At 52.3% G+C, this 12,016-nt stretch overlaps 1 protein-coding gene across 6 annotated transcripts in view; it reads left to right on the forward strand.

Annotated features, from left to right (window-relative positions):
* RNF220 (ring finger protein 220) overlaps positions 1-12,016 on the forward strand; it is a 187,749-nt gene that overhangs the window by 119,277 nt on the left and 56,456 nt on the right. For all 6 annotated transcript variants that reach the window (XM_084527940.1, XM_084527941.1, XM_084527937.1 and 3 more), the window contains 2 exons: positions 3,555-3,600; positions 11,081-11,176. In XM_084527940.1, the coding sequence (XP_084384066.1) occupies positions 3,555-3,600; positions 11,081-11,176 (142 nt within the window). The remainder of the gene's footprint in view (positions 1-3,554; positions 3,601-11,080; positions 11,177-12,016) is intronic.

Here is a 12,016-nt window from a genome sequence, read left to right on the forward strand (position 1 = left end):
CACTTGACCATGCCTGGGGAGCTCAGGTGGCTGTGTGGAGCCTCCAGGCTTCTTCTGGCGCTGACACTGTAATTTTAGGCAAGTGCTGCCACTGCTCTGTGCCCAGGTGTCCCCTCGGAGCACCCTCAGTCTCCTTTCGTTGCTACAACATTCCTGGCTTGCAAGAGCTCCAAGAAAAAGGACAAGCACTGCCCTGCTTGTGATAAAGCACAACTGGATGATCTAACCTCCAGCTCACGCCCTGGACTCTCAGGATGGGAAGCAGCAGCTTCCATCCACAGGGATGGGAAGGGCACCACTCCCTGCATGTGACTCTTTTTTTTCCCTAGCAAGCACACCCCAAAAGGCAGGAGCCATAAAAAATAAATAAATCTGGAGCCCTCCAGCGAGGGGGCCCATTGGGTGCCACTCCAGGCCAGCAGCACCGGGGCAGGGACCTCGTGTTGTCCCCAGCAGTGGCACCAAACATCCACATGTGCAGGGATGCCGCAGCCCCCGTGGTTCCCATCTGGAAACTCAAAGCCTTCGGGGGACAGAGCGAGGCTGCCCAAGCTTCTGGGTCTCTCCAGGACCTTTCCTTTCTTATGTGGTAGTTTGGGGGGGATTGCCTAAAAGGCAAAGAAGTTGTTTTGCTGTAATGAACTAGATAAACAATTCCCCAAATAGATTAAAACTAACTGTAACTTATAAAAGCGGGTAGTAATTATATTTTATTAGCTAGCAAAACACCATTTTTTTATTTCGTAGGATAATTCTGTGTAAATCACCTTAATTAGAAGTGTCAGACGAGCCTGTGAATATCGTACTTAGTAACTAATTTCCTATGTACAGGTTATAATTTAAAACACATGGATCACTCTCCGAGTGGAAATATGCTAGCCATGAAATAATGTGGGGAGTGTTGGGGTTATTACTATGTAAATGTGTAATCATTTCAGACCACTGCAGCCTGGCTGGGTGATTAAAGAGAATCCCAAGGTCTCCAAAGATTGTGCTCTCTGCAAGGGCCTTGAGCAAAAAACTTTAAAAGGCACCGAAAAGTGTTTGAACTTTAAAGGTCTTGATTTCCCTTTTACCATTTTTAATTTGTCGGTGGTGTTTATGGACAGGAAGGCTTCTCTTTGCTGACGGCCCCTCCGTTCCCAGCCCCTTCCCGGCATCCTTAGAAGGCAGGGAGGGTGGCGTGGGTAGCACGGGGTCATTTAATGGGATGGAGGAGAGCAGCCAGGCAGAGCCAGGGCTATTTCAGGGGCAGTCGGGATGGGATGTGTTGGAGGAAGGCTCAGGAACCTCAAAGAGAGGGATCTGGGCAATAACCTGCTCTGACCACCCTTACATCACGGGGGCTTGGGGCCGGAGCTTGTGCCCGTCCCGGGAAATAAATAAAAATGAACAACTGCTGTAGAACAGGGCTGAACTACAAGGGAGTAGCTGACAGCAATCCTCCAAATGGAGAACAATATAAACTCTGCCAAGTTATTTAAATCAAGCCCTTCCCTCTTGGTGCCGGTGGTAACCTTTCAGAGGAACTCTCATCCTGGGAACTCCAGTTTCCTGGTGCTACAGCCATTTCTGGGAGGAATTAATGAGATTCTTCCTCTTGCCCTCTAAAAGGAATAATTTTAAACACCCTGAACAAGAAAAGGGAGGAAACGAGTTGTTTTCTTTTAACCCAGTGTTTGGATTATAAAAGAAAAAAAGCGTTGTTTCACACTTTGGGCAATTCAGAACGTCAAGGTATTGCGGGAGGTGCACAAATCCCCATCTGCTCGTGGCAGGGAGCCAGGTGGGAGGTGGTGGCAGGGCTGGGGGACCAGGGAGGTGGCAGAGCAGTGGGATGGGGCACGGTGACATCCTGCACCCCCACCAGCATACAGCAGCGCATCCCTCGCTCTGTGGGCTGCAGCCAGTGAAGATGGTGGCTGTGATGTCCCCAAAATGCTCTGCACGTGTCCGCATCGAGCAGCACACCCTGGGAACACCTGGGGACACCGTCTGTTTGCTGCAGATTCATGTTAAAGTGCCTCATTGACCTCGGGGGCAGGAGCAGTGCTCCGGCATTTGGGGTGACCCAGTGGTGACAGATAAGCACGACCATCCCCCCGTTTTGGGGCAAGGGCGAGGACGGTGGCACTGGGGAAGGAGGGGGCCATAGCCCCGGGAGAAAACACCTTCCTCCATCCCTTCTCATTTCATAACACCCAGCCATCTGCCAAATCAAGGCAGATTAAAGCCAGCCAAATTCAATTTCTCCCCGCTGCCACTGCAGCTCGGCATCTGGGGCTAAAGTGTCCCCGACAAAGCGAACATGACAGGCACATTGCTTTTTTGTCACATCTAGTACCATGTTGATCTTCTAAAAGTCTCATAAAAATTTATTGATGTCTCCCATATTGCTGTGATTGAGAAGAAAGGAGCGTGTGTGTGCAGCGCGCGCGCGCGCGGGGAGGGGGGGGTGCGTGTGTGTATTAATGCTCCTGAAGTAGATCTGATTTGATATGTCTTGTTCTATTGTCAGCATCTGTTTAGCGAGGCTTTTTAATACTTTCTGGCTGCCGATCACTCATCCTTAGCCTGGGATGCGGGCTTGCATACAAATTTTGTTATTAAACACAATTCCATCCTCTCCCCCCCCCTCCAGCCCCCGCAGCCCCCCCGCCACCCACCCATCCATCACCTCCCCGGGGCTATGGGCAGCCAGCCGCCCCGCCAGCCCGCGCCTGCAAGCTCCGGCACTGGGGCTGGCAGCATATTTCAAGAGCCTTTTTGCCTGCTGCAGGTGCTTTGCATTGACAAATCGAATCACGGGGAAATAATTTATTTCCTAATGCTGTTTGCAGCATGTTAGCAGGAGAATTTACATGAGAGAGATTACTTTAATAACCAAAAAATTACAGTGCAGGCCTCCCCGCCATGTCGGCTTTGATACGTAATTGTTTCAAGTTTAACCTGTCTGGAGGGGGGAAGGTGTTATTAAATCTATAGCATCTCCCGCTGGTGAGGGCAGGCAAGGAGGAGCACTGTGACGGGGACCTCCTTCACTGCTAAACAGGGAGCAAGCTGAATTAACAAATCACTCCAGCCTCCGGCAGCGGCTGGAGCAGCGGGGATCTTCTTTCCCTTGCTCTTTACACTGATTTAATCTCCCTCTGTTTCCCTTCCTCCTGTTTTATCACGCCTGACCCCATGCTGGGCTCACCACCCCACATTCCTCTTGCTGTGGGTTTCTTCCCGTTGCCCCCACAGGCTCGCTCCCTGCTTTTCCCCAGGGTGGGAGAGGAGCTGTGCAAATCCCGGGGACAGGGATGGATCCTGCATCATGCCAGCAACAGCACCTGGGTTTGGGTGGCTCCATTCTTGGACTCTGTTCCTTGGAGCATTTTTTCCTGCAGGCTGGGCTGGCACTGCCCTCCGTTCTGTGCCCTCCTCAGCCAGGATAAGGAGTCCCCCATTGCTCCAGGGATGGGGAGCTCTGTGCTCTGCTGTTTGAGCTCCCCACACTGCCCACCACGGCAGTTTCGTGGCTCTGACCCCCTTCTCTTCTCTCTTGGCAGTAAGAACTCCATCCTGAAGGATGCCATGGCAGCGGGCACCCCCAAGGTAAGTGAGCACAGCTCGGCACGCTTTACCCCAGAGGAATGCTCCCTACTCCCCATCGCCTTCCCAGCCCAATCCCTGCCCCGCCACTCACTGTTCCCAAGGGAAGTGACTTTCCTGGGCTGTCCCCAGCAGTGCCATGCTCTGGGGCCAGGCCAGCAAAGGGGATGTTGTCCCCATACCCCCACTGTGCTGGAGCGGCCAGGTCCCCGTGTAGCTCGGGGACAGTGAAGCTGAAGGACCCAGCGGGCTCCAAGACTCCAGATTGTGTCTAATGACAGCTAATGAGAGCTGATCACACGCACACTGAGCTCAGGCTGTGAAATCATGCACGGAAGCTGCGGAGCCAGAGCCATATGCCAGTTCTGGAAGAGGGGAATGAGGCTGCCTCGGGGGGACCAAAGCACACCTGAGGAGGAGCCCAAATCACTGAAAAACCCCTCCTCAGATGGATCCCCATCCCCTCAGTACCCACCTCCCATCCCCTTGGCTCAGAAAGTCCTGAAAAAAATGCACCAAGCACCGCAGCATCACTGCAAAGGGCATCATTCACTAATTAGCTGCCCTTAATATGACGTTGCCACGGGAAGGACCAGAGCTTGGGCAGGCACATGGGTGGCCAGGAGCATGGCTGGGCACTCATAGTCCCCTTGCACAGCCACCAAAAACCATGCTGTTTGGCCCAGGCTCTGTTTTGTTTGTGGTGCCAGCAGCCTGGGGAGGGCATATGCACCCTGACACAGCCACCCAGGGAGCTTTAGTGCTGGGAACTTCAGCTTTTGATCACTTTTTTTTTTTTTTTTTTTTTTCTGGATATTTTGGGTAATATTTTGAACCACTTGGAATGCAACATCAGAACCAGGGGTAGAAATTGCAGCTCCAGGCTTTCCCCATGAGGGCCAGTGCCTTGGCAAGCACATAAACACCCTGCCTGCCCCCCCAGGCCAGCAGGCAGAGATAGCTCCCAGGTAAACCCGTCCATTTCCCAAACCTGTGAGGGAAAATAAAGACCCACAGGGCCTGTGGTTGTCTTCGGGTGTCCCAAAGGAGCTGGAAAGGGCACCTGCAAAATAACGCCTGAGCGAGAGAGGGGCGGGTGGGAAGACGGATGAGCTGTTTGGAGGGACACGCAGCAAGTGACTGACAGACAGCAGATAAAGCACAAGGTCCATCTCTCGGCAGGGACGGGCTTTTGAAGTTTCCATTGACAAAGAATCCCATTTGCCTTGAGCGAGGGGATTAAACTGGGACTGGAGAGTCGTTCTATGTAAAGGAGATCAATCGTCCCCTGTCACCACATGGATCTTTTCCCTTTGCCCGTCACGTCTGGGCCTAAGAACATTAACTTCAAGAAGCCACGAGAGCAGGGAGGGAGAGGGTGAAATCAGGAAATCTTTCATTCCCTTCTCAGAGAGCTTGAAAGCCTCTCAGCCCAGGAGGATTCATTATTTCTAGGTGGCTTTTGCTGGGAGACAAGGCCTGTGTGGCACGGGCAGGCCGGGCGCTTCCCCGCCGGGTGGGCTTGGTATTAAAGCCCCCTTTGTAACCACACGAGGCTCGGGAGGAGGAGGTGGCAGCCAGGGCCGCTGCTTTCCTCTGTGCCCACTGAAATTCAGCAATGTTAAGATGTGAAGACCCTCTGGGAAAGTCCATTTCTTCCCCACATTTACCCCTGCGGATCCCTCTCCTGGCAGCAGGAGCCCAGGCGTAAGCGTGGTCCTCGCTCCCCGCTCTCCTGCCCCTCAAGAGCTGTCAGTCACCAGGCTGGGTCAATTTTCATGGCAATATGTCAAAGAAAATCCAATCACTCAACAGGGGATGCAATGAACGCAGGATTATTGTATCAGGTTCTTCTATTATCGGGGCTGACCGAGGCCGTGACGGCCAAGCGAGGCCTGTAAACTGGGGGCTGCGGCCATCACATCTGCCCGGGTCCGGGCTCATTGGAGAGGCGAGGAGGGTGGCACGGAGGTGGTGCTCAGCACCACGGTGCTCAGCATCCTCGGGGCTTCCTTCTGGAGCTTCACGCCCATGGGAAGGGATGGAGGCTGTCCTTGCTCTTGCTGAACTTGACACGACGGCTCCACCGTGCCATTCTCCAGCGTGAGCTGGTCATTGCTGGAAAATCCTTCATGCCATCCCGGGTCTCTGTGGGGAATTCTGACACCAGAGTCACTTGGGAGGGCACTTTCTGAAGACGTGTCCCAGCCAGACATGCCCCAGACCTCCCTGAGCCCAGAGTATGTCCTTCTAGCTACCTAAGAGTGCTTTTTGCCACTGCCAGGCTGTGGAAGTGAAGCTCCCCAGTGCTTGCTGTGGGTTCGTCATTCCTCCGCCACTTCTCCTGCACATTCCATTTCCCACCAATGGCCCAGCTGCCAGAAAATATTGGAGCAAGGGGCCAGGGCCAAGGCCCCTCCCTTACACCCAGCAGATGCCAGCGGTCGCTTTGCTGAGGTTTGCACCTTGGGTGCCCCCAGACCTCCACCGTGCCGCAGCCCCACGATCCCCCACCCGCCCCGTGGTTTTACAGCCTCGCAGAGCAGTTTGCGAGAGAATTACAGCACCTAGAGGGAAATTTGACCACTAAAGCCCTCCAAGGAAAAAGAGCTTTGAAGCAAGCAAGATTTGGAGCCTGAAACCTTGATGGAATGGCTGTGCTAAGCCCTTGCCAGCCGCCTGGCTCGAGATGAAATTTCCAGCGCGATCATTCAACTTCTGCATATCATGTCTGGTGCTAGGAGCAGGGGCTGGTAGCAGGGCCCCAGGGCTTTGACTCCTTCTCTTGTGTCAGGGACTCACTGGGGGGGCTCGGGGATGTCACACTCCTCCCTCTAACTCTGATTTATGAGAAAAGATTAAAAAGCCAAATATGAACACTGGGGCAAGGCTACAGCCGAGCTGGGGACACAAGAACAGCCCACAGATATGCGAAGGAGGGGAAATTACCTCGGATGCGTGTCAGCTGCCAGCTCAGGCTGATGAATACCAGAGCCACTCCAACAAAAATCTCCGCCAGATTTTATTCCATAAAGCAAATTACCCCGTGAACAAAGCCCCTCGCTCCCCTTGGGCCAAACAGCTGTGCCCTCCCCTTGGTCCGAGGGATGCTGCGTCCAGCAGGAGGAGCACACAGGGATGTGGTGTGGGGTTTCTGTCCCAGATCCACCAGGACAAGGGCTCCATCCCCTCCATCCTGATGCCTCCATGGTCAGATCGGCTGGAGGGGGCTCTCTTCTCCTCCATGCCTTGCCCCAGGGGGCTCAGAGCTCGACTGCAGTCCCAGGTGCAAGTGTAGCATGCACGGAAATAAATCAGCAGCCCACTGCTGACACCGTTATTTCTGCTCACTATTCACACCCTTCCTACGTTTAAGCTTTTCATCCCCGGCTCCATCCCACCTTTATCTCTGCCAGCTAAAAGCCACTGGACAATTTTGCCTCTCGCTTTCCCAGGAGCAAATGCAGACCCTCCGAAAGCTTCTAGGAAAGTCAGCTCTAATAGTGGCATCTTTTTGTCAGGGATCCTCCAGCAGCAGCGTAACAAATGGCTAGCAGAGAGAAGGGGGAAAATCGCAGCCAGGCCTGGTATCACTCATTGCTTTCGGGTTACAGTTCCCAAGTGATAACAGCTATTAGCAACACTTTGACGGCTTCCCTACCGTGGAGGGGAGGGCAGGAGACAGAAAACATGTCAAGCCATCACCTCCATGTTAAGTGATAAGTACCTATTTAGGCGGCAGAGTTAAAGCTGAATGCATCAAGCAGGGAACACTTTGTGCCAAAAAAAAAAAAAAAAAAAAAGGACCATATAGATATATAAAAAGCAGAGTTGGGATATTTGTTCTGCTGACAGCAGCTGTGATGGATCGTTTAAGAAAAATAGACTCCCTGTGTTTTTCCAGGGCTATCAGAAAGCTGGAGTCCAGCACTTTAACACTCTCAAATGACCGGCCTTGAGAGGAAGCGGGATGTCAGCAGTGCCAATGCTGCCCCAGCGAGCTGCTGGGTTTGGGGCTGGTGGTTTCCATCCATCCCTCGCTCCAGCAGCTGCATCCAGAAACATGTCCCCTCCTCGTGCAGCTCCAACCCCACGCTGCACGGGGAGCGATGGAGGTAACGCTCTGCATGTCTGGCTCATGCCAAACCTGCCGAGCACCCAAACGGGGAGGATGGAAATGCCGAGCGGGGCCGTGGCTGCCCAGCACGGCAGGAGGGGCAGGAGGAAGGAGCGAGCACACGGCTCGGACAAGATTGATGGCCTCGTTGCCATTAAGAAAAAAATTAGCCGGTGGCGGCTATCATATTAAAGGGTGAAGAAGCCGTGAATTATTTTCTTAAAGATCTTATCACTTACAATGATAATTTTACCTTCCAAAAGGCCACTTTTAATGAGGCAAGCCAGGCAAAAAGTCATGATTTAATGCCAGATTTTTTTTTCCAAACACATTTTACTGCTTTTTTGTCCATGTTTAAAAAGCGCCGGTGACCTTTTTTTATTTAGCTTGCCCCAGGTGTAATGCTCAGGCTGATCCTCTCAGGGTTTATAACCTCCGCGGAGAGTGCCTTTACCCAATGGAGAGATGATTTAAAGGGGAGGGAGAAATATGAGGCTGCACGGTGGCTCACACGAGTGTCAGACACTGGGAGCTGTGGTTTGCCAGGGAAGGGGACACCGGGGAGAGGAGGATGCTCTCATCCCAGTAGCTCAAACGCTTCCCAAACAGGTAGCCAAGGCAGTGAGCGTGGCACAGATTTCTGCATGCCATGCCTCACTTTTGAGGTGGAAAGACAGGATTTGGGTCTGCTCAGCAGCTTAGGGGTGCATGAGGGCTGGGAGGGCAGGTGCAACGCTGCCCTTTTCCCCTGCAGCCATCTTCCCAGATGCTGGCGATGAGATGGAGCACCTAGCCCCTGGGAAACAGCCCCAATATGACGATTTGGGGAAAAAGAGGCCAAAATCGAGAAGGCAGACAGCCTGGCCCGATGCAGTAATGGAAGTCACCCTGCTCTCCAGCGCCTTTCCCAATCCCTCAGCCCCTGAGCCTGCTTCCCCGCATGCCCCGTGGCCATCCCACCGGCATGGGCTGCAAGGCAAAGTGTGCCACGTCTCAGGGAAATGAGAAAAACAAATGAAGTCGAGTTTCCTAACAGCAGAGGGGAAGTGTGACTTGGCATCTCTAACACCGTGCTTAACATGCCGGCAAGGTATTTAAAATTGAAGTGCTTGCACACAATTTAAAAATAGACAGTTTATTAATCTAAACTGCAAGTGTATGTAGAAGAGGCCTCGAGATTGACATCTTTGGGATTAGTTTAGCCCTGCGTTTTTCCAGAGGTCATCGCCATGGTGCTCAGGAGGTTTGTGGAATAAATGGGGCCGGCGTTCTTCCCGGGACCACACGCTAAAAACTAATACATAACGTTTAATTTACTGTCTCCATAGCTAGCCCAACCATTTTTCACATAATAATATTGGATTAGAGCTACCAGAGGCTGAGGGGGGAGCTGGAGGCGGGGAGGATTTGTCTGTCTGTCGAAGGGGAATAGGGAGATGGGTATTTTTTCCCCTTTTCTAGAATACATTGGAAAACGGAATGCATTTAACCCTCCCAGCTCCAGAGTGCTCAGCTTATTAGGGGGGAAGGGGCATTAACACTGCTGCAATCAGGACGTTGTTCCGAGTCCCACTTGAAGGCTTTGAGTCCCTCCAATTTATGGGACATGTGCAAAAATGATCTTCGTTCTCCTCTTAGAAAATAAAACCCCTAAATTATAGCAGGAGCTGGGGTCTGCATTCTGCAGAAGTTCTCCTGGTAGCTCCTCACAGCTGATTAGCTGATAACTGAGCACCCCAGCGGGGCAATTCCCCTGTGACCCCTCTCACCCAGCACCCCAAATCCTGCTCCCCGCCTGCACCCCTCGCCGCTTTGCTTCCCTCGCCAGGCAGGCTGTCAGAGCCCGGGGATCACATCCTGCTGACTGAACGGATTTGTATGCTGAGTCATTCTTCCCCTTGCTCGTATCTTTCCAAAAAATGCACATTTTTTCACGTTTCATTTCAGCCCAGAGGCAAATGTTTCTGGAATGCTTGCCTTTCTCCAAGGTATTATGCTTTTTAATAATGTTGTCACCACACTTGACCTGTCCAATTCAGATGATATCTACACTTCCCTTTGCAAACATACACATCTCCGAGCAGTCATTTATTGTTGGATCTTGCCAGCTGATTCTCAGAAACAAACATCTGGAGAGCTGTGCTTACAGTGTATATTTTTTACAACGCAGCGTGCCATATTTAACCTAGTTTAGCTAATTTATATTTTAAATTAGAATTTTAAATTGGATTTCCCCTTCAAATTCTTCTAATAATAAACTTCGCTTACAACTCAGCGTACATTTTTTTAAATGCTGTCAAACTCCTGCAGGAATTTTCCCGCTCGGGTTCATTGCCTGTAGAATTTAGACTTACCCACTATTGACTTGAAGTTTATCAGCGATTTCTTAGGTCTCAAACACCACTGATCTTTTTAACCTTCTAAAAGGCCCTTTTTTTCTGCGCTGCTTATTAAAATAAATAGCATCATTACAGAATGAAGAGGTGGTTGTGCTGCTGAGAGCTTTAGCGTGGTGTACAAGGCTAGGGAGAGATGTAGTGGAACTTGCAGTGGTGGATGAGTATGTGCTGATGTTGCTCCATGCCAGCACACCCCCGTGTCGCTGTATGGTTTTTGTAGATTTCTGGGGGGTTTTATTCCTCAGGGGACTCTCCTGGACCCCCTATGGCATCTGCAGGGCAGTGTGTGTCTGTGCAGTGCTGTACAACCAGAGATAAATTAACGGGCACCTGGGAAGCCTCGTGTGCAAGATGCTCGCCCAGCACAGGAGGGGCACACACAGAGCAGCGTTTGCTGCCGTGGCTGTTTCATTGCCTCCCCCAGCCCATGAGTGCTGGGCAGCCTTCATGGTCCAGGGATGCGTGCTCATGCTTCCCCTGTAAATAGCTCATCTGTCAGACGGGGCAGGGGAGGGCTGATAGGAGAGAAAGCAAATTTAAGATGGTTCTTACCAGCTGAATCACTTTAAATCGCACATCCCTTGGGCTCTGGACTGGTGTCTGCTTCTAAAACTGGCAGCGCGTGCTGAAAGCAGCATCAGCCTGACCTCCCTTCCCCAGCGAGCAAACCTGTTGGCCTCTGCCCGGCACGGATTGCGGGGTGCTCCCGCTGCCCCTCCTCGCACATCGCTTTGAGCAGATGTGTTTGCACTGGGCTGGAGCAGGCAGCAGCCCCTGCAGCCCATCCCGTCACAGGGCAGGTGATAAAATCCCTTCAAGGTGAAGTGTGAAGCCACTTCACACCCCCACATTGCAGCAGTCTGTCCCCACGCAGGGCGGACGCGCTCTCCATGCCTTTGAGGGCAGCTTAGCACGGGGCAGAGAGCCCGGCCATGCTCACAGCATGAATTTCTCCTTTCTCTCGCAGTCAATTTTGTTGTCGGCCTCAATCAAGCGGGAAGGAGACTCCCCGACAGCATCGCCCCACTCCTCGGATGACATCCATCACTCAGACAGATACCAGGTAAGCAGGCAGACACCAGCACTACTCTTGCTGTAGCCAGGGAGCCAGCTCGCTCCAGCACCCGCAGCTCTCCAGGAGCTCCCCAGCTCTGTACCAGTGCCCACCTGCCTGCAGACTGGGGACACAATCACTTTGTCCTCACATGGCCACAAAGGCAGATTTTTGCCTGCAGGGTCCTCCCAGCTCTGGCTTTGAAGCACAGCTGTGCGGAACTGCTTGAAATCGTTGTAAAGGTTTCTGTTGCATTATATTCATCACCCTTGCCGTTGCTATGGCTGTGTTTGTCATTACTTACCCCATGCCACCGTGAAACTTCCAGAGAAGTGATTTTATTATTTTTTTTTGTATAAGAGTGAATGATGTCAGCCTGCAGCAGGCCAAAATTCTCTGGTTGGCTGGTGTGTCGCTGCCCAGCAAACTGACTCGTGACTCCCACCCAAATTTTGGACCATCCGCAACCATGCCAGCGTGTTTTGTAACCCTGCAAGAAATCATGCTCTGCCCAGAGAAGTAGCAGGTCTTGACTTGTTGCGACACACTGAGTAAAAGTCTGGGGAGATGGAACAGCAAAGGATGAGGAAGGCAGCAGCCAGAGTACAGCTCTGCTTGTAGGAAGTCTGTGTTTTGGGGGCAGGCTAGCAACCTGGACTCCAGTTCGAGACAGCTCCGAACAGTTTGGCTGCAAGCCTGCGCTCAGCCACTGGCTTCAAAACTCCGAAAGGCAGCTGTTAAAATAGCTGTAGCCTTTAGCACAGACCCAAGCATTCCTCTGCCTGCCATGAGGACAGGCTGGGTGGGCCATAGCTGTACCAGCCTGGCATAAAACCATGACCCTACAGG

Source organism: Aythya ferina (genome assembly GCF_964211825.1).
Source record: "Aythya ferina genome assembly, chromosome: 8".
NCBI classification, from domain to species: Eukaryota; Metazoa; Chordata; class Aves; order Anseriformes; family Anatidae; genus Aythya; species Aythya ferina.